The 20,487-nt window shown below is 46.3% G+C and overlaps 2 protein-coding genes across 9 annotated transcripts in view; one reads left to right on the top strand and one right to left on the bottom strand.

Annotated features, from left to right (window-relative positions):
* ZNF583 (zinc finger protein 583) overlaps positions 1-15,877 on the top strand; it is a 31,714-nt gene extending 15,837 nt beyond the window's left edge. For 2 of the 3 annotated variants that reach the window (XM_055145320.1, XM_055145319.1), the window contains exon 4: positions 15,134-15,877. In XM_055145320.1, the coding sequence (XP_055001295.1) occupies positions 15,134-15,501 (368 nt within the window). In that variant the 3' untranslated portion in view covers positions 15,502-15,877. The remainder of the gene's footprint in view (positions 1-15,133) is intronic. The other variant, XM_055145327.1, reaches the window with a different exon arrangement.
* ZNF667 (zinc finger protein 667) lies at positions 1,695-19,296 on the bottom strand. Of its 6 annotated transcripts, XM_055145367.1 has the most exons (6): positions 16,355-17,123; positions 15,886-15,983; positions 13,822-13,892; positions 11,554-11,680; positions 9,989-10,081; positions 1,695-4,473 (listed from the first exon to the last, which is right to left on the bottom strand). In XM_055145367.1, exons 3-6 carry the CDS (start codon positions 13,852-13,854, stop codon positions 2,867-2,869), a joined length of 1,860 nt encoding a protein of 619 aa, XP_055001342.1. In that variant the 5' UTR covers positions 13,855-13,892; positions 15,886-15,983; positions 16,355-17,123; the 3' UTR covers positions 1,695-2,866. The 6 variants fall into 6 exon arrangements, with proteins under 6 accessions (XP_055001342.1, XP_055001337.1, XP_055001341.1 ...); XM_055145362.1 differs by lacking the exons at positions 15,886-15,983; positions 16,355-17,123 and adding an exon at positions 19,180-19,296; XM_055145366.1 differs by lacking the exons at positions 15,886-15,983; positions 16,355-17,123 and adding an exon at positions 18,014-18,229.
* Positions 19,297-20,487: the final 1,191 nt, after the last annotated feature.

Genomic DNA, 20,487 nt, shown 5'->3' with positions numbered 1-20,487 from the left:
TTCCGTTAGCACTACTAGGAATTATTCCTGAGTACAGAGCCAAAACTAAGCTCACACCACAGCCAGGTGTGGCACCAAAACTAAAACCATTTAAATTAAGATAGTCTTCCAACTTTTGTGTGCCTATTAAATTCTTGTTCTTCCTTTAGCAGCATCATGCCTTCAAAATCAATACCTGTCCCAATGCCTCTATTACCTTAAAGTTTATTGTCCTGTCCTCTAAAGAAACCTCAGTTCCTTTAATATTTCCATTGTTAAAGATTATTTGTGAATCCATTTTTTAATTAGGATCCAGAGAGATATTATAGCAGCTAGGGTGTTTGCTTTATATGTGGCCAACCCAGGTTCAATCTCTGGCACTACATATAGTTCCCTGAGCATTACCAGGAATGATCCCTGAGCACTGCTGAATATAGCACCAAAACAAAAAAATCAGGGTTGAGATGGGGCTGGAGATAGTAAAGCTTGTAGAGTGGTTGCCTTGTACACGGCCAAATTGGGGTGAGGTGAGTCAGTCCCCTTTGCATGGCCAGGAGTGATACCTGAGCACAGTAACTAGTGAGCCCTGGGCACTGCCAAAACAAAACATAAAACAGGATTGAGAGCCTTTAGAGATTAACTGCATTGTCTGTTTAGTTTAATTAGAGAGTTCAACTCTGGACTACGTCAAAAGCAACTATTTTCAGGAATCTTAAGCAACTGTTTGAGATTATGGACTTTTACCCAGAGGACAATGATCACTCAGTTCCCTTTTTTGTCCTTTCTAAAGGATAAAACTTATTAACCAATTAATGAGTTCATAGCTCCTGGCTATGCACTCAGGCAAAATAGCTTAAGATGTTAACGCTAACCAATTCTTTTTCCCTAACCACTGATCTCTCATCTTCATCTTTTCCTCCCATAAAAAATTCCTAACTGGAATGACAGTGCAGCAGGTAGGGCATTTGACTTGCATGCTGCCATCCTGGGTTCAATCTCTGGAACCACATATTCGATCCCTGGAACCTGAGCCTGCCAGGAATGATCCCGAATTTTGAAGTAAGCACCACCAGGTGTGGTCTAACTGCCCCCCCCCAAAATTCTTTTTGTTTTGTTTTTTTGCTTTTGGGGTCACACCTGACTATGCACAGTGGTTACTCCTGGCTCTGCACTCAGTAATTACTCCTGGTGGTGCTCAGGGGACCATATGGGATGCTGGGATTTGTTTTTTTTTTGGGGGGGGAGGTTTTGGGTCACACCCGGCGATGCACAGGGATTACTCCTGGCTCTTGACTCAGGAATTACCCCTGGCGGTGCTCAGGGGACCATATGGGATGCTGGGATTAGAACCCGGGTCGGCCGCGTGCAAGGCAAACGCCCTACCCGCTGTGCTATCGCTCCAGCCCCCCCAAAATTCTTAACTCTGACCCTCATTGATACAATCCACAGGTTTTGCACTTGATCTGTTACTCCAGATTATAATTCTTTCATAAAAATCCCAGTGTTTTAGTAGTTTCTGTGTATTAGGTATACAACCATTGATTTGGTATGGCCTGAAAAGACTGGCAGGAAATGAACAAAGAAAAGGGATATATGTGTGTACCAGGAAAGGGAGGAAAGAAACCCCTAGCAGTTGGGTGTGATTCCCTCAAAAAACAGCTGCTGTGGAAGAAAGTCCAATACAGAAAGAATAAAACTGCGTATAACTCAATCACTGAAAAGTTTTCCAGGTTTTATTTCTTACATATTTTACACAACCTAAAAAAGGCAACTGAAAGCTACATGGCAAACAGGTAACAAGAAAAGAGTTTGGTTGGTATATAGAACCATAAATTAGCTAAGTACACAGATCTATAAATTAGCTCAGGCTGCCATACAAAGCTACAAAGAATGGGTGGCAAAAGAAATTATTTACAGTTCTGGAGTCTGAAAGTCCAAGAGGAGGATGCCAGCATGGTGGGATACAGATGAGAATCATTTTCATGGCATGGAGACACTATCTCCTGTTCTATCCTCATGGCAGACAGCAAGCTTCTGGCTTTCTTTTAAGGACACTCGTCTGAAATATTACTTTCCAAAGGCCTCATTTCCAGACACATTGAGGATTGGATTGCAGCATATGTATTTTGTGTTTCTGTTGTTTTTTATTAGGGGGCCACACCGGCTCTTGGGAGTGCTTTGGGGTGTATATAGGAGATGCTGGGGGTTGAATCTAGGTCAGCTGCGTACATGCAAGGCAAATCCCCACCTGTGTACTATTGCTCTAGCCCTGCAACATAGGAATTTTGGAGGGACATAGTCCAAAGCACTACATATACAAGTCACTTAATACACAATGTTCTTACATAAAAATACCAATATTTGTTATATAAATATAAACACTGTATTTTCAAATGACACAAAACAATTTCTCCCTGCTTTGAAGTTCATTCTGTACAAATATGATAGCTATTTTTATACACTTAAAGACAATTCCTCTTTATTCTCACTTGTAATTTCTGCTGGCTTAAAGTGGCACTCTGGTTTTCAGGAAGTCCCATATATGTGTTAATTCTATTTCTAATGAACAAAGTCCTATCCACAAAAATAGACTTCACAGTTTCACTTTGTTGTACAAGACCAATGAGACAACTTTAAAATCACATCAGTAAACACCAGAAACTCATCAAATTAAGTATGGTTTTTACTAAAATGATTTGCTCTTACTGCTCTAAAATTAAGACATATAGTAAGATCACCATCTCGGCTAATTTCAAATCTGTACGTAAAAAAGTCATCAATGACTTGCTCTTTGGCTTTCGAATTGGAACACATCAAGTGGTCCCATTTTATCAGTGTTACAGACATGTGCATTTTCCATGTTTCTGTGGCTGCAATTCTGACAGCCTCACTCTGCTTTTGCATTTTTACCACGGCGTTTAGCTTTTCCTTCAGAATGTGAATTTTGATGTCGAATCAAGGAGGAGCTCCGGCTATAAGCTTTCCCACACTTACTGCATTCATAGGGTTTCTCAAAAGAATGACTTCGCTGATGCCGGATAAGATCTGACCCACTACTGAATGCCTTTCCACATTCATTACATTCATAGGGCTTTTCGCCAGTATGACTTCTTTCATGCAGAATAAGGGATGTGCGCTGACTGAAGGCCTTCCCACATGTTTTACATGTGTATGGTTTTTCTCCAGTATGAATTCTTTCATGTTGGGCAAGGTGTGCACTCTGACTAAATGCCTTCCCACAATGGTCACATTCATATGGTCTGTCTTCGGTATGAATCCTCTTATGTCGAGTAAGAGATATTCGGTGACTGAAGGCTTTCCCACAGTCCTCACATTGATAGGGTTTTTCTCCAGTATGAATTCTTTGATGCTCAATAAGAAAAGATTGTCGGCCAAACACTTTACTGCACTTGTTGCATTTGAAAGGCTTCTCTTCAGAATGAATATTCTGATGTATTTTAAGGTTCGCAGTTCCAGAAAACATTTTCCCACATTCCTTACATTCAAACAGTTTCTTTTTCCTTGCATGAATTTTCTGATGTTGAATAAAGGACAAATATCTATTATAGATCTTCTCACACTTATTGCATTCATACACTTTCTTGCAGTTTTTAGCTTTTAAATGTAGAATAAGGGTTGACAGTCGTTTGAAAGCCTTCTTGCATTTACCACACTTAAGGGACTTCTCTGACATGTGAATTCTCTGATGAAGCACAATGGATGAAATCCTACTAAAGGATTTCCCACATTTCTTGCATTTATAAGGATTTTCTAAATGGAGACGTTTCTTCTGTAGATTCTGACGTAAGGATTTCTTATTTTCATGGGTTTTCTCTCCAGTATGATGCCTTTTATGTCTAACAAACACTGACTTCTTTCTGAAGCGTTTCCCACATTTATTGCACTTGTGTGTTTTCTTTCTACCATGAATTTTCTTACGCAGTGAAAAAGATGATGTATGAGTGAGAGCTTTCTCACATTTTCTACACTGGTTAGCTTTCTCAACCACGTGAATTTTCTGAGGTACAGAGAGAGACAGGCATTGACTCAAGGTCTTCCCACAGTCAGTTTCTTTTCCATTATGAGTTTTCCCATGTAGAATAAGGGTTGTTCTTTGAATAAAGTTTTCTCCACATTTATCACATTCATGAATTTTCCTTCCACTATGAATTTTCTGATGAAGAATTAGGGATGAGATCTGTCTAAAAGATTTTCTGCAATTACTGCACTCATAAGGCTTCTCTTCAGTATGCAAATTCTGATGGAGTTTAAGAGATAAGCTGCTACTAAAGGTTTTCCCACAGTCACCACATTTTAAATTTTTCTTCCCTGAACGCACTTTCTTAGATTTTAATAGATTTGAATTTTTTGTGCAGCCTTTCTTTCCTGTGGGAGTTTTCTGTGGTGCAGAAATTGGTTTTTGACAGATGTTTTGCCCATCTTTGCTCCAGTGAGTTGGAGGTAACTTCTTGGTCCCACCTTTAGACCCTGAGTCTGAAAGACATCAACAAATTAAATTTTGTGCTGAAGAAACGAAGCTTCCAGGCAATCATCATTATTAGCCATAATATCAATGATGATAAGCAGAACAGAAGTTTTTTATTGTCTCTTTATGGGGAGGAGTTGGGCCTTACCTGGAGATGCTCAGGGCTTATAACTGGCTCTATGCTCATGAATTCATATGTGGTACTGGGGATAGAACTGGGTGGTTGTACATGCAAAGCAAGTGCCTTTACTCCTGTACCAGCTCTTCAGTTAATATCTTCCACTCTTTTTAGCGTGTTCCAGTTACGATAAATAATTTTAATATTTAATAACTGAAAAGTTTTTACTCTGAAGTGAATAAGGTTTTGTTTATAGAATATGTTCATACCATATATCACATTAAACTCACGGGTTGTTTGTTAAATCAGTGTAATTTTATTAATGTGTACAGAAAAATCCAATGGCAGACTGTAAGATAATGTTTATTTGCCCTTCCTCCATAGCTGCTGGGAGCTTGTGTTTGTTGATTGCCCGTTAACCTGTCAATTATCTTTGTCTCCTGATCAGACTCAGACTTGTAAATATTGTCTTTCTTTTCTCCTTACTGTCCTTTGCATGGTTAGTTATTTCAGAGCAATTGCTTTTTGTATGGATACAGGAAGACAGTTGAAAAGACAAGCCTGTGACTTGGGTGTTGATTGACTCCAGATAGTATTACCTCCTGGACATCTGCTCTCTTAACTTAAGCCTCAGTTGCCCTTACTTCCTAGATCCCCAAAAGCAAGGTCCCGACGTGGTATTGGATGGACCCAGGGCAAGTGGTGAGCTAGCTACTCTGGCATCGAAATGGCCAAACTTTTGGCCTCGCCAAAGTGCCATAATACTTAACTATAAGTTAAGAGCTCGGTCATGGACAAATTCTGTCATGATACAAAAGTAATAACTACACTTCGACCCTGCTGGGGTTAGGAATGATTGATCTGGCCTGAGCACTGTAGTCTGAGTCTGTGGTGCAATGTCCCCAGGAGAGTCACTCTATAAGCCTAAATGTGTCTATTAACTGTATCCATACAGAATGCTAACTATTAGGTAGCAGAATTAAAGATGTTAATTAAGTTGCTGGTCTAAGGAGAGGAGAAACACACCTTAAGGGCTGTTTTGCCCTTGTGGGCTGCAGGTGGTCAGGAAGACTGGAAAAACATTTTTGATTGCACTTCCCATGGGGAGGTGTGGTTGGGGGTCGTGGTGAGAGGAAGAAAAGGAGCAGTTTCGGGGAGAGAAGGGGGATTGAAGGAGAAGGAAAGGAGAGGGAGAGACAGCAGAAAGAGAGATAGAGGAGACAGATACATCAGGAAGAAAGAATTCTGCGGTTTGAGAGAGAGAGAGAAAGAGAGAGAGGGTTGGAGAGAGCCAGGAGATAGAATAAATGGCAACTAGTCACCAACCAGCTTGGCCCTCCTTCTTTCAGCCATCTAAGACAACAGCTGTCCCAGGTGGGAAAGCAGCAGGCAGAAAACATCCTTTAATATGTAATCCCCCCACAAGAGGAGTTTACACGGCTCCACACGCATGAGGGGATTACACAGCAGACTACATATAGAATGTAAATTAATGGAGATGAGATGGGGATTTACTGTAAGTGGGCATAAGGGATTTTATTGAGCCAATTAAAATGCCCTAAAATTGTAATATGGTATGGCTTTACACTTTTTTTTTTGCTTTTTTTGGGTCACACCCAGCGATGCTCAGGGGTTACTCCTGAATTTGCAGTCAGGAATTACTCCTGGTGTGCTTGGGGGACCATATGGGATGCCGGGGATTGAACCCGGGTCGGCCGCGTGCAAGGCAAACGCCCTACCCGCTGTGCTATCACTCTGGCCCCTGGCTTTACACTTTCCATAAATTTATCAAAAACACTTAGATAAATTTCTGATTTACAAATTATACCTCAATATAATTAGAAAAAAATTTAATTATTTTTGGTTTTGGGCTATTATTTTTGGTTTAGGGGTTACTCCTGGGTCTGTGCTCAGGGTTCACTCCTGGCAGATTTGGGAAACCATACAGAATTCCAGGGATCGAACCCAGGTTGGTCATATATAAGGAAAGCTTACCCATTGTACTGCCTCTCCGGCCTAGAGAACATGGGCTTCTCTAGAGAGGAGTCAGTGCACATTTTTTTTTTTTGAGCAAGAACCACAACTAGTGGTGCTCAGGGTTTATACTCCTGGCCCTGTGCTCAGGGATCACTCTTCAGGCTCAAAGATACCACTTGGATGGCAGGGATCGAACCCAAGTTGGCTGCATACAAAGCAAGATCCCTACCCATTGTACCATTGCTCAGACCAAATTATTTTTAACATTTTAAGACTAATAACTATTTCTTATTTTTTGATTCCTCATGAAATATGCTTGAAAACTGCCACTTCATCGTAGCAACAAATAAAACAACACTATGCAAACTGGAAAAAGAAAAGCAACCATTTCATTACAATGGTGAGGATATATGGCAAAATGACTGCTACCAAAGACTGAACACACAAATGGAAGAAATGTAGCTGTGGCTCACCAGAGTAGGGACTCATAAGGAAAGCCACTAGGAAACCTATGTCTAGGTAGTAAAATCTAAACTGATAAATTTCTGGAGGCTTCCTAAAGTCTCAGACTAAAGAACTATAGTTTAAATAGTCATACAGCAGATACTTGAAATATTCTGAGATTTACTTTTAGGAGCTTGAACAGATTCTCACACCATCAGAGAAAACTTTTGGATTGCCAGCAGAACCATTTTGAAAATATGTCAGAGCACAGTTCCTTTGATTTATTTTCTTAATGAGGCAAGATAGTTTTTATTGAATGAAACCTGTTTAGAAAGATATCAGGGGGTGGGGCTGGAGAGATAGCACAGCGGGTAGGGCGTTTGCCTTGCACGCGGCCGACCCGGGTTCGACTCCCAGCATCCCATATGGTCCCCTGAGCACCGCCAGGAGTAATTCCTGAGTGCAGAGCCAGGAGTAACCCCTGTGCATCGCCAGGTGTGACCCAAAAAGAAAAAAAAAAAAAAAAAAAAAGAAAGATATCAGGGGAGGGGAGCCAAAGCAGATAGGTACAGCAGGTAGGCATTTGCACTGACCCAGGTTCTGTCCCCAGCATGCTATATGATTCCCCCAAGCACCACTAGTCCTGAGTGCAGAGCCAAGAGTTATCAGCATTATCAGTAATAGCCCAAACTCTTCTTCCCACAAAAAAGGAAGATGTGAGAGGAGAGAGAGTACGTGTTCAAGAGAAAACATGAACTTCTCCAGAATGGAGAATGCAATCAAAGATACTGACAAGTAGCAAGATACATGTTAAAGGAAGAGATATGTATTCAAGAGAGAGCATGGTCTTAAAGAGCAGCCTCACTGGGAATTTTTGTTTGTTTTTGGGTCACACCCAGCATGCCTAGGGCTTACTCCCAGCTCTGTACTCATGGGCTCAGGGACCATATGGGGTACTAGGGATTTCACCTGGGTTGGCTCCATGCAAGGCAAATGCCCTGCCCACTGTACCATCTCTCTGGTCCCCTCATTTTTCCCTTCTAACAGCCTACTGTGAGGAAAAACTGCAAGAATCAGAAACTATCTGTTCTGTTTTTAGCACAGTCTAACTAACCTACAGAAATGAAATACCTAATTCCAGATGGTTCTAACCATCCAGTCCCACTTAATGTGGAAGAATAAAATCGAGAAATAAGCATAAGCATAAAATTTTCTAAAGGCATAAGCTCAGTACAAGGTTAAAATCGGGGCTGGAAAGATAGTACAGTGGGCAGGGTGCTTGACACACCTCACCCAGGTTCCATCCCCACCACCCTATATGTCCCCCTGAACCTTGCCAGGAGTGATCCCTGAACACAGCCAGGAGTAAGCTCTGAGCACAGTCAGAAGTAAGCTCTGAGCACAGCTATGCCCCATCAAAAGAAAAAAAACTGAACCAGGGTTCAATCCCTGACATTCCATATGGTCCCCCAAGCACCACCAGGAGTAATTCCTGAGTTCAGAGCCAGGAGTAACCCTGAGCATTGCTGGGCTTGACCCAAAAAAGAAAAAAAAAAGACTAGTGGACAGAAGGTCTTTGTAACTGATACATTATATATAGCTCTTCAGAAATTTGAGTAAATATCACAGGAATGTTGGAATTATTGGACCAAAATTGAAAACAAGTATGATTAAAGTGCTAAGGCGCCAGAGGAAAAGGTGCAGAATCTATTAGAAAAGATGGGTAATGTAAGCAATAAGGAAAGTCCCACAGAAAACCCAAAACAAATTGTCATATATAAAAAACATAATATAAATGAAAATATGCCTTTTATAAGCTAGATGATTTGATGTAAACAAAAGAAGATTCTACAAACAAAAGGATTTATCTGTATATTTTCTGACAACTGGGAATCCAGGAGGGCAAAGACTGAAAGAAATATAGACTGGGAAAACTGAGAAAGAAAGAAAATTACGTGTGTACTGGGAATGAAGGAATAGAAAAAAGGCAAAGGAAAAACATCTAAAGCAAAGACTGAAGGACTGGAGCAATAGTACAGTGGGTAGGGCATTTGCCTTGCACACAGCCAACCTGAGTTCAATCCCCGGCATCCCATATGGTCCCCTGAGCACCACCTGAGTGCCCAGCCAGGAGTAACCGCTGAGTATTGCTGGGTGTAACCCAAAAATTTTAAAAATTGAAAATAAAGCAAAGACTGAGAATCTCCCCTAAGTTAACAAGCACTAAATCAAAGATCTAACATCTCAGAGTCCGAAGCACAGGAAGAAACTTACACACAGGTGTATCATTGCCCTGATTTTTTTTTCCTTGATGAGCAAGACAAGTGCCCTACTTGCTGTACTATCTCTCCAGTGGCCATGTCATTTTTAAACTGCAGATAACTGGAGATGAAAAATCCCAAAAGAAAAGACTAATTATTTTTTTTTTACTTTTTTTTTTTTTTTTTTTTGCTTTTTGGGTCACACCCAGCGATGCTCAGGAGTTACTCCTGGCTCTGCACTCAGGAATTACTCCTGGCGGTGCTCGGGGGACCATATGGGATGCCGGGGATCGAACCTGGGTCGGCCGCGTGCAAGGCAAACGCCCTACCCGCTGTGCTATCGCTCCGGCCCCTTATTTTTTTTTTTAAAAAAAGAGGTAGGGCCAGAGTGGGTTAGGCACTTGCTTGCACATAGTCAACCCGAGTTTGATCCCCAGGATCCCATCCCCCAAACACATCAGAAGTGATTCCTGAGTACAGAACTGGGGGGATCCCCTGAGCATTGCTGGGTGTGGCCCAAAAATTAAAAAACAAAAAAAGATGAAGATATGCATGCCAAAAATAAATAGAAAAGGAGCAAAAATAATTATATCTAACTTTCCAAGCCATGAAAGCAAGAAAATAGTGGGAAAGTGACTGTCCTATCTGATGGGATTTCCCTTCACACAGTTGCATCTGTCCTTACACAGAATGTTGATCTAATCTGAGTTTTTTGCCACTCACCTGAGCCCCGGCTTCTTCTAGCTGACTCCACAGTCCACGGCACCTTCCCTTTCTCCAGTAAAGTGATCACATTTGGCCTCCGAGAGGCAAGTCCTGCAACATGAGAGAAACATCAGAATTGAATCTGGTGGGGGCAGCTGCCATCAAAGCCTAGCCCAGTGTTAATGGGAGTAAGGTCGCGGAACACACGGCCGGGAAGACTCTGAATGACTGGAGCGTCGTGATCAAAGTGTGGGATACCAGAGTTGTCTGTTCCTAAATCTCCAGAGTGAACCATGTTCCTGGAAAGTTGGACAGAAACTCCTGAAACTGATTATGAAGTAACTCTTTCAGTTCCAAACCCCACAACTGTTCCTTTTGTGAGACCTGCTCTGCCCTGTCCATCCACCCACAGAGGTTCTGGCCATTTCAATTTCTATTGTACTAAAGTATGGCCTGGAAAATGGCCTCTCCTGCCCCCTCAGAAGAATAAAGAACCAGGTGCCATACTCACTTCTACCTCAGAAGTCTGAGTTCCTTCTATTAAGGCCGAGAGTCCCCAGGGTCTTCCCTTTGTTCCCCAATCCCAGCATAGCAGTTATTCCCTGTAGTTGCCATCTGTTACTTTGGCGGCCACTATTCATCTTTTTACAGTACCTGTTAAGTCAGTTTTTTACATTGTTTTCAATGTCAGAAACTGAACCTAGAGCCTCACACATGCAAGCATGCACTCACCACTGAACCACACTCCCAGTCTCAACTCCTCTCTAGTCAGACAATTGAGTTATGCCCAAGAGATTCATATATAATTATTCTGTGACTACCAATTCCATTCCTAGGGATGTACCAAGAAATGATACGTGACTGTACAAAACCTTGCATGTGGGAATTCATAGCAGCACATTTGTGATTACCAGAGTGGAAACAGTCCTAATGCCCATCAGCTGATGAAGAAATAAATGCAGACTTTTTAGCCATAAAAAGGTACTGAATTATCACAGTGTAGATGACCCCTTAGAACACTAGTGGGGGAAAGCTACATACACAAAGGACTGTACTGAGGTTCCATTTCTATGATATACCAAGAATAGGCAAATTCACAGATAAAAAGCAGGTTTCCTAATCTGGGGTGATGGCAGGTCTAATGGGCCAGGGAAAATGAATGGCAACTGCTAATGGGAATAAGGTTTCTTTGGGGGACAACAACAAGATTCTTGAGGCCAGAGTGATTGTGATAGTACAGCAGGTAGGGCATTTGCCTTGCACACAACCGACCCAGGTTCAATCCCTGATCCTATATAGTCCCCCCAACCCCATCAGGAATGATTCCTGGGCACAGAGCCAGGAGTAAGCCCTGAGTACCACCAAGTGTGACCAAAAACTAAAAGACTGATTCATGTCTGTAGTCATGATGATGACACAACTCTGAATAAACTCTGGACCCCAGAATCATGTATTCTATGTGGGTGACTTAATAGTATATAAATAAATCTCAAGAAAGCTCTAAAGTGGCTTGTTTTCCTATATAGAGTGGCTGATACACATGCTCATTGGACCAGTTGTAAACTGTTGTGGGAGATTCTTACCAACAGATACCAGATTCTGGTAGTTCTCCAGCATAACATCTTCATACAGTTCCTTCTGAATGGGACTCAGCCATTCCCACTCCTCCCGGGAGAAGTAGATGGCAAGATCCCCAAACGTCACTGGTGCCTGTGATGGGAAAATCAATGTCCTTTTACCACAGGCTTATCTTTCCACATAACTAGGGAAACACACACCCAGTATTTTCCCTAACAGGAGATATTCCAGAAATATCTGGAGTTCCAGTTGTTTTCTACAGCTTGTTGGAACCTGTCATCTATGTGGCTATTTGACAGAAAGGTGGTTAAGTGATGGTAACAGTTGTAGCTCACATTAGCCAATGACTGAGGCACAGAGCAATGTGACTGAGAGGCCTGAAGCGAAGGTGACTTACTGAAGGCCTCACAGCTAGTAAATGGGAAAGCTGGGGTTCAGTCTGGGTCGTTGGACTGCTAGCTCAGGCTCCAAACCTCTGGTTCTCTAACGAGCACATGAATATGTTAAGTAGGGCAGAAGGTTCTAGGCAGATATAGCTGAGGTCACCAAGAGCAGCTGATCTCAAAATAGACCACTGTGTCCAGTGTAACCAATCACAGGAGCGCGTAGGGGTAGAGCATTTTTTGCAGCTGGTGACAGAGGGGAATAACAGAAAAGGGAGCTCAGGGGAGTCAAAGCTGGAATGAGCTACTCCCAGCAGCCTTCAGATGGAAGAAGGGAGCTACAAGAGAATCCACAAGGTAGATATGAGAAAGAACTGAATCCTGCCAATGACCAGTGGATTAAGAGGAGAACCAAGGCCCAGGTGAGGTAAACACTCTGATTTTAGCCTGGTTCAAAGCAGAGGCAAGACCCAACTAAGTTATGCTGAACACCGGGATCTATGGAGTTGTCCACAAGTACCAGGAATTGAACCCAGGGCACATGCTCTGTCACTGAACCACATCCCCAGCATGTGTTACTGTTTTAATTAGCCAAGTTTATGAATTTATTATAGCATCAAATACACTGAATATAGACAACTAAATTGTTATGAGAAATTTCGTTCAAATTACAGGTCAGAGTCACCTGACCACATGATGTGAGCATGCTGATCACTGGCTTTACCGCTTCACCACACCAGCTCCAATGGACACAGACAGGGCTACATGCAGACTCAAAAGTTGGCTCTGTTTCTCCTTGTAAAGGCAGATTGTATGAGGAAACAAAATACAAATCCCGGGGCCAGAGTGATAGCACAGCGGGTATGGCGTTTGCCTTGCACGCGGCCGACCCGGGTTCAATCCCCGGCATCCCATATGGTCCCCCATGCACACCAGGAGTAATTCCTGACTGCAAATCCAGGAGTAACCCCTGAGCATCGCTGGGTGTGACCCAAAAAGAAAAAAAAAAAAAAACAAATCCCTGGTGACATAAGAGGCTAACTATGTGACAGGGACTCCCTCTTAGCCAGGGGACTCCCACCTAGGTACCACAGCCACCTCTAAAATTCACAGTGCGGGGCTGGAGCAATAGCACTGCAGGTAGGGCGTTTGCGTTGCATGTGGCCAACCCAGGTTTGATTCCCAGCATCCCATATGGTCCCCCAAGCACCACCAGGAGTAATTCCTGAGTGCAAAGCCAGGAGTAAACCCTGTGCATCGCCAGGTTGTGACCCAACAAAGCAAAAATAAAATAAAATAAAATGCACAGTGCTTGGGGCTAGAGCGATAGGAAAGTGGGTAAAGCGCTTGTCTTGCACGCAGCCAACCCAGGTTTGATCCCTGGCATCTTATATGATCCCCCCAATCTGTCAAAAGTGATTCCTGAGTGCAGAGCCAGAAGTAAGCATCATTAGATATGGTCCCCAAAAAACAAAACAAAAAAAAATGCATGGTTTTTCTGTTCAACCCCTGGGCTGGGTTCTGCTCCAAGCACCCACAGAGACCCTAAAGAAAAGGCCAGGGGCTGGAGTGATAGCACAGCGGGTAGGGTGTTTGCCTTGCATGTGGCCGGCCCGAGTTTAATTCCCAGCATCCCATATGGTCCCTCAAGCACCACCAGGAGTAATTCCTGAGTGCATGAGCCAGGAGTAACCCCTGTGCATCGCACAGTGTGACCCAGAAAGAAAAAAAAAAAGCCAAAGGCCAGGTGCACACTGAGCAAAGAAGGACAGAGCCTTGAGTGGCCTCATGTGTCACTGGAGCCCTCACAGTCCCCCAAGACCAGGCCAGCACTGGTCTGCTCAGGCAGGAGAGCCAGTGTCCAGATGGAGGGAAGTGGACTTGCCTTACCTTTGGCTTGGACCGCCTTCGTGCAGCTGGCATCCTTTCCTCCTGTTAGGCGTTCGCACAGGTAAGCAGGCCTGGGGAAGAAGAGAAGCAGTGAGGAAGGGGGCTGCCAGGTGGTTCTGGACATACACACGCACAACCTCTCCACACAGATACACAGGGAACACAGCAGAACAGCACCCCGGCCCTTTCCTGGGCTCAGCAGTGTGATGGCCCACACTATCTGCTTTGAAGATAACTGAAGGTTTTGGAAGGGGGACTGTGAACCATGCAGATGGCTACTCATTCATCTGATAAGTACGAACTGAGCGAGTGGAAGGTCCCAGGGCAATGAAGTCCACTCGGGCCATAGTGTTAGTGGAGAGACTGCAATGGGGGAAAAGAACCAGAGCGAGAAGGCATGATGGTGTACAGGAAGAGGTGTTTCTCAGAGTGGGAAATTAAGATGTGCTCTGGAGAGGGAGCCACGTGTGCACTAGTGGGGTAAGAACATTCTGGGTGGGGTAGGTAAGTGTGTGTTGATGCATGGAGAGAAGCAGCAAGGTTGTGGTAGTGAGCAAACAACTGATTCGGAAGGGTTAGCTCACTTAAATCAGTTCCAGTCATTAAACAGCAAAAGGGATGGTAAGTGATAAAAACAATCATTCAAAAATAAATTATAATCTAAAAGAAAAAATTATCAGTTTAGTTACTGTAAAAATTTCCAGTATCTCTGAAGTAATTTGGGCATGCCAACACAATTTTCCATTGATAACTTTTGTGAAATTTTAACATAGATGAAATATCTTCCATTAAAATTGCATCTGCGGGGCCAACAAGATAGTAAGCAGGTAGGGCACTGGCCCTGCATGTAGCTGACCCAGTTCAATCCCTGGCACAACTAGGAGTAACCCCTGAACAGAACCAGAACTAATCCCTGAGTACTTCCAGGTGTGGCCAAAAACACCCAAAATAAAAAAGCATCCAGATCCAAAGGCACAAAGTGTAACACTGAATTTTGAAGATTTTATATGATAAACTAGGTTGGAGATAGTACAGGGATTAAGGTGCTTGTCTTGTGCATGTGACCCTGGTTACATCCCAACACTGCCTATGGTCCCCTCAGCACTTCCAGGGGTGATCCCCCAAGTGCAGAGCCAGGAGTCAACCCTAAGCACTGCAGTGTGACCCCAAAACCAAGAACAAAAACAAAAATGTGATTTAGAGATACATAAGAAAAATTCTGGGTTTTTAAGACTCATGATTTAGAATCCAAACTTTAACATTTAGGCTTAGGAAAAGCTAAGGAGAATGACTTTATTTTCACCTTCTTCAGCGTGGAGGCTGGCACTAGAGCAGTCCATGCCGAGTCTGTGCTCTGCTGTTCTACTGGACTCAGCAGGCAGCCTCCTGGGGAAGCTTCAAGTGTGTTTGCACAGCTGCTTCCCAGCGCTGGGACATGGCACAGGCACCCGGCCTCGCATCACAGCCCTCCCTGCACTGAAGCTCGCCTGGCATAGAGCAGCGGCTGGAGAATCCTCACAGACTGACGCAGGAACCTGCCCAAGTGCTTCCTGGAACACTGTCCTGAGGTGCAGGAGCCTGTTCTCTGGTGGACGCATGCAAACAGAATGCTTCTGCCAGCCACCAGCTGCCGTCCTGACACCTTGTCTTTTGGGATGGACCTTGCATTGCTCATTTTGAGAAATCCAAAGTGAGTATGATGACCACCCAATTCTTCACCAAATGTTAACATTTCTCAAATACCCTGCAAAATGGAACCATTCCAGACTAACTTGGAGTATGATGACCCACCCACGGACAGCCAGTGGCCTCTGAAAAGCACCATTGGGGGCAATGGACTTGAAGCTCCTACAGTTTTCTGAGGAAGGAAGAATAGCAGACAGCCTGGGGAATGAACAGCTGGGCATCCCCTTCTACTTGTTCTTCTTTCCTCCCCCGAAGCACCTCATGATTCTTCAGAATTTTGGGGAGATACTGAGAAACCATGACTCTGGGCACTGAGTCCTAAGGAGCTCTCCTCAGTGACCACTCAGCATTACCAGTTCTTCCTGGGGATAAACCAACCTGTGCGACTTCCAGGACTCTAGCAGCTGGGCTAAATACCCAAGAGGCTGGCCACTGCCCTTCACTGTGACAAATCACAGCTGTCAAGTCCTGGGCTCCTAGAGAATCGGGAATGTGGGATAAGCAAAGAACCCTGACTCATCAGCAGAGACCAGTGCCCTTCTGGGCCAGCCCATAGAGCGCCCACCCACGCTGGTCTGATGGGGTTCAAGCAGGGTGGGGTCCATCTCTGGAAATGAGCACCTGAAGTGCATCTACTCCTGTGGGGACTAACATTGCACCCCACAAAGGCCAGACTTGCAGGAAGCCATCTGCAACCTCATCTGGCCAGGAAAGGAAGTGGGACTTGAAAGGCCATGCCCTATCCCCAAACCTGAAAATCTCCCTGGCCACAGGGACTGCGGCTCTGAAGATATGAGGGTTCTGAGACGGGGAGCCTCCCCTGGACACTCTGTTGAGGGATCTGCACCTTGGAAGAGGGGAGCAGGAAGATAGTGGTCCAAGCCAGCACACATCAACTCCAGCCTCCAGTGCCTCACAGCCTGAGAATGAAGCTCTCTGCCGGAAACTAGCAAACTTGGCCAATACACCCACACAGCAAGAGACACCCCACAAAGCAGCCTTCCCACAGAAACACTCTGTCAGTTGGTTTAGATGCATTTTCAAACAGTGGTGCTACCTTTGCCTCCTACATCATAATAAATCTCAGTTTTTGCAATTAAAAAATCATGTTTTAAAGGCAAAGGAGTGGGACTGGAGCGATAGCACAGCGGGTAGAGCGTTTGTCTTGCACGCGGCCGACCAGGTTTGACTTCCCACATCCCATATGGTCCCCTGAGCACCGCCAGGAGTAATTCCTGAGTGCATGAGCCAGGAGTAACCCCTGAGCATCACCAGGTGTGACCCAAAAAGCAAAGCAAAAAAAAAAGGCAAAGGAGTTAGCTCAAAGGGCAAGTGTACATGCTTTGCATGCAAGAGGCCCAGTTTGATCCGTGGCACATGGTCCTCCAAGGAGGACCACCAGGAGCTCCCCTCAGCACTGTTCTGGAGTAGCCCCTAGGTACTACTACTAGGTGTGGCCTAAAAAAACAAAACAAAAAAAAACCAAAGTCATGTTTTATATTATTTACCAGGTAATCGCAAGGTGTGCCCCCCGCTCCCTCTCTGATTCCTTATATGCAATGATCACCCAGGCTAGGCAGCAGCCCTGCTCTTTCTCACAGCTGTCTGCACACAGTTACACATACCACGGAGTCTTATTCAGTCCTATTCCTCAACTCAGGTTGCCAAGGAATTCAGCCTATCAGGAAAAGGAACATCAGTTTGACATGACATCATGTTGCTTGCCTCTGCCCATGTGATGTTCAGTTTCAGGCCACAAGTTAAAGCAGAAAGTCAGTCACAAGAAAAAACATAACATTTTCTCTGCCAATTATGTTTACACTATTCTTCATCACCTAAGTGTGACACACAATCAGGCCAGAGTAGCAGCATAGCAGGGAGGGCTCTTGCCTTGCCTGCAGCCAAACCAGGCTCGACCCCCAGCATCCCATAAGGGCCCCCCAACACCTCCAAGAATAATTCCTGGGTGAAGATCCAGGAGTAACACCAAAATACAAGAAAACCAAAATAATAATTTTTTAAAAATCACCAAACGGGGCCTTACTCGGGCCTAACCCTGAGGTGACACTCCCCAGCACTTACATCCCTCACCTCACCCGACAGCCTCTGAGGTCTTGTCCGATCCCCACATCCCCATAACACTGTACCTCACTAAGTGCACATCCCCTTCCCCCAGGCGCGCAGCCGCTCAGCATCCCGTCCCCCAAGGCGTGCACCCCACAGTATCCAAGACCCCCACTGTCTCCCCACAGTATCCCCGTCCCCCCACAGCATCCCCCACACTACCCCCCCCCGCGGAGATCCTCCACGCGGAGGCCGCAGCCCCACGGCATGCGCCCCCGCCCTGCACAGGCGCAGGAGCCCACGAAGCCCCTCACTCAGGCTCTCCAGTGTGACAGAAGCGCCCCTCCGGAACCTCCCCGACCCCGCCCCCGCCCGCCCCCGAGAGGCCCCGCCCCCAGGGCTTCCCCGGCCCCAGGCCCCGCCCCGCGCGTCCGCAACGAACCGGGGATGCGGGCTCGCGGCTCTCCTCGGCTGCCACGCCCGCCGTGGGGCCCGCGACCCTCGGCCCCCGGCCCGAGGGAACGCCCCGCGTACGCGCACTGCAGGCGTGCCCAGGCTAGCCGCCGCCAGGAGCCTCGGGGGCCCGGGCCTCGCCCTGCCGGAGCCACGGACCCGAGGCCGCGCGCGGCATCCCGTGTCCAGACTACGCTTCCCACAAGGCCCCGCGGCTCCCGCGGCCCTGCGTGTGCACGCGGCGGCGCGGGGGCGAGCGCGTGCGGGGCGTCCGGGTGCCGAACGCGCGTCTCCATGGCAACAGCAGCAGCTCGGCCCCCGCCAGGACTCCGTCCCTCGGGGGCTGGGTTTGAGGGGCCGGGGCGGGGCGAGTGCAGACGAGGCTGTGGCGCAGCTTTATTTCCTCGGGGCCTATACCGCGGGGCAGGTGTGAGCAGCGCTTTTCCCGGTGCCCAGGGGAGCCTGAACCAGCGTGCGGTGCAGGTCCTGGGGGCCCTCAGAGACTGATCCCCCACATTTGCCTTGAACGCGGGGGATGTAACTTGTGGCTCACGCCCACCCTGCCCATCACCCGCTTGCCCCTGGACAGCGTTTTGGCATTTTTCTCTTGCATGAACACTCCTGAATGAATCCGGTTAAATCTACACGACTACAGAACGGAATGGTGGACACCCCCTCCCGAACACTCTCCCACACGTGCAAACCACCGTCGTGGCACATGTGAACTCTGCGTGGCTGTGTGTGGCCGAGTTTTGTGGTTGTGAGCACGTGTATCCCTGTTTGTATGGAGCTCCAGCTGTGTGTTTGCATGTGTGCCCGTTTGTATGTGTATGTGTGTGCGCGCCTTTATGAATGTATTTGTGCGTTGTGTGTATGTGTATTGCGTATGCATTTGTGTGGCATATATGAAATACACAGTTCTGACCCCAAGTCCAGTGCGTAGCTTCCTCCCCATCACCCTGCGATTCTCAAACACCAGCCAGGCAAATGGGGCTCCTGTGGGTCTGCCATCACCATCACTGGCTACTGCGTCATTATCTAGGAGCACTAGCTGCGGCCCCCAAAACCTCCCCTCCGCAGCTGTTTCGGCCCAGCCTGAGATTTCAGTGGTCTTGGGAGCCCCTTGCCCGTTGGACAGCGCCAGATCTTACTCACCAGTCCCCAGGTGTGTTGCGAAAGGATAGAACCCAGGCACTGCGGTGAAGGGTTTTCTCCGCTGCAGCTCCGTGGTCCAGCCGGGAAAGGCTCTGAACCCCGTCTGCCCGTCTGTGAAAAGGGGGTGGGGGTGGGGGTGGGGGTGGGGAGGGTGCAGGACGCTTCAACACGTAAGCTTGATTGGTTGGCCATTGTGACTGATCTCCAGCTCCAGCCCCTCCCTGGAGCCGGGGGGTGGGACTAAAAGTTCCCTCTAATCAATTGTTTGGTTCCCCTGGCAACCGACCCTCATCCCTAGGTGGCCTTTAGGCCTTTCTCTAAATCTGGGCAAAGTAACAAAAGACACCTTGCTCTCCTGGCTCTGGGGAAATTCCAGGGGTGTTAGTACCTGAGCCCCAATGCTAAGAACAAATTCCTATCAGTAATTGCATCTCCGCAGGCTGGGTGTGCTTGGGGGACAGAGGGATGCGCAGGGTTTGTGAATGCACTACTGCAGCCCTACAGCTGTTGCTGGAACTAGATCTTAAGTGAGGATCTAGTTGTCATGGCTCAGTTCGGTGGGTGGAGGTGAACATCACACAACAGCCATCTGTTCTAATTACAAACCGAGTTTCACCACCACTGCCATGCACCCCTTAGCACTCACCAATAAGGGGCCCGGTCAAAAGTGGTTTTCCATTAAAGAGGTTTTTGTTGGGGGGCCACACCCAGTGGTGTTCAGGGCCAACTGCTGGCTCTCTGCTCAAGGATCACTCCTGGTGGGAGTTCAGGAACCCTGGTGGGGTCCGAGATCAAACTCTTGTCAGCTGCGTGCAAGGTAAATGTCTTCTCCCAATATACTATATCTCCAGCCCCTGTGTATAAAATACTTAAACTGCTTTATTATTTGTGTATAATATGTACTGGACAAAATCTAAGATATCAAATATTCCTTAGCCACAAAATTTTCTAAGCGTAACTTTAAAATCTTTTACCATGAAAGTAAGGCCCAGGGGCTGGAGCAATAGCACAGCATGTAGGGCGTTTGCCTTGCACACAGCCGACCCAGGTTCAGTTCCCAGCATCCCATATGGTCCTCTGAGCACTGCCAGGGGTAGTTCCTGAGTGCAGAGCCAGGAGTAACCCCTGTGCATTGCCAGGTGTGACCCATAAAGCAAAAAAAGAAAAAGAATAAAAAAGTAAGGCCCAGGGGAAGCTCCACAAGCTGAGCATGGGCTTTGCACGCAGGAGCCAGGGTTTGATCCCCAACACCCCGTATGGTCCCGAGCCCCACCAGGAGTGTTCCCCAAGTTGAGCTGGCCCAAGCAG

This window comes from Sorex araneus, chromosome 8 (genome assembly GCF_027595985.1).
Source record: "Sorex araneus isolate mSorAra2 chromosome 8, mSorAra2.pri, whole genome shotgun sequence".
Taxonomy (NCBI): domain Eukaryota; kingdom Metazoa; phylum Chordata; class Mammalia; order Eulipotyphla; family Soricidae; genus Sorex; species Sorex araneus.
The sequence above is the reverse complement of the archived record's forward strand: the minus strand, read 5'-3'. Positions and strand labels throughout refer to the sequence as shown.

Excerpts from the sequence above, each read along its gene's own strand:
- ZNF667 (XM_055145362.1), bottom strand. The coding sequence starts at position 13,854 with ATGCCAGCTGCACGAAGGCGGTCCAAGCCAAAG. Across the intron at positions 11,681-13,821 it reads GAAGGCGGTCCAAGCCAAAG|GCACCAGTGACGTTTGGGGA; the intron begins GTAAGGCAAGTC and ends TTCCCATCACAG. Across the intron at positions 4,474-9,988 it reads TAGAAGAAGCCGGGGCTCAG|ACTCAGGGTCTAAAGGTGGG; the intron begins GTGAGTGGCAAA and ends GATGTCTTTCAG.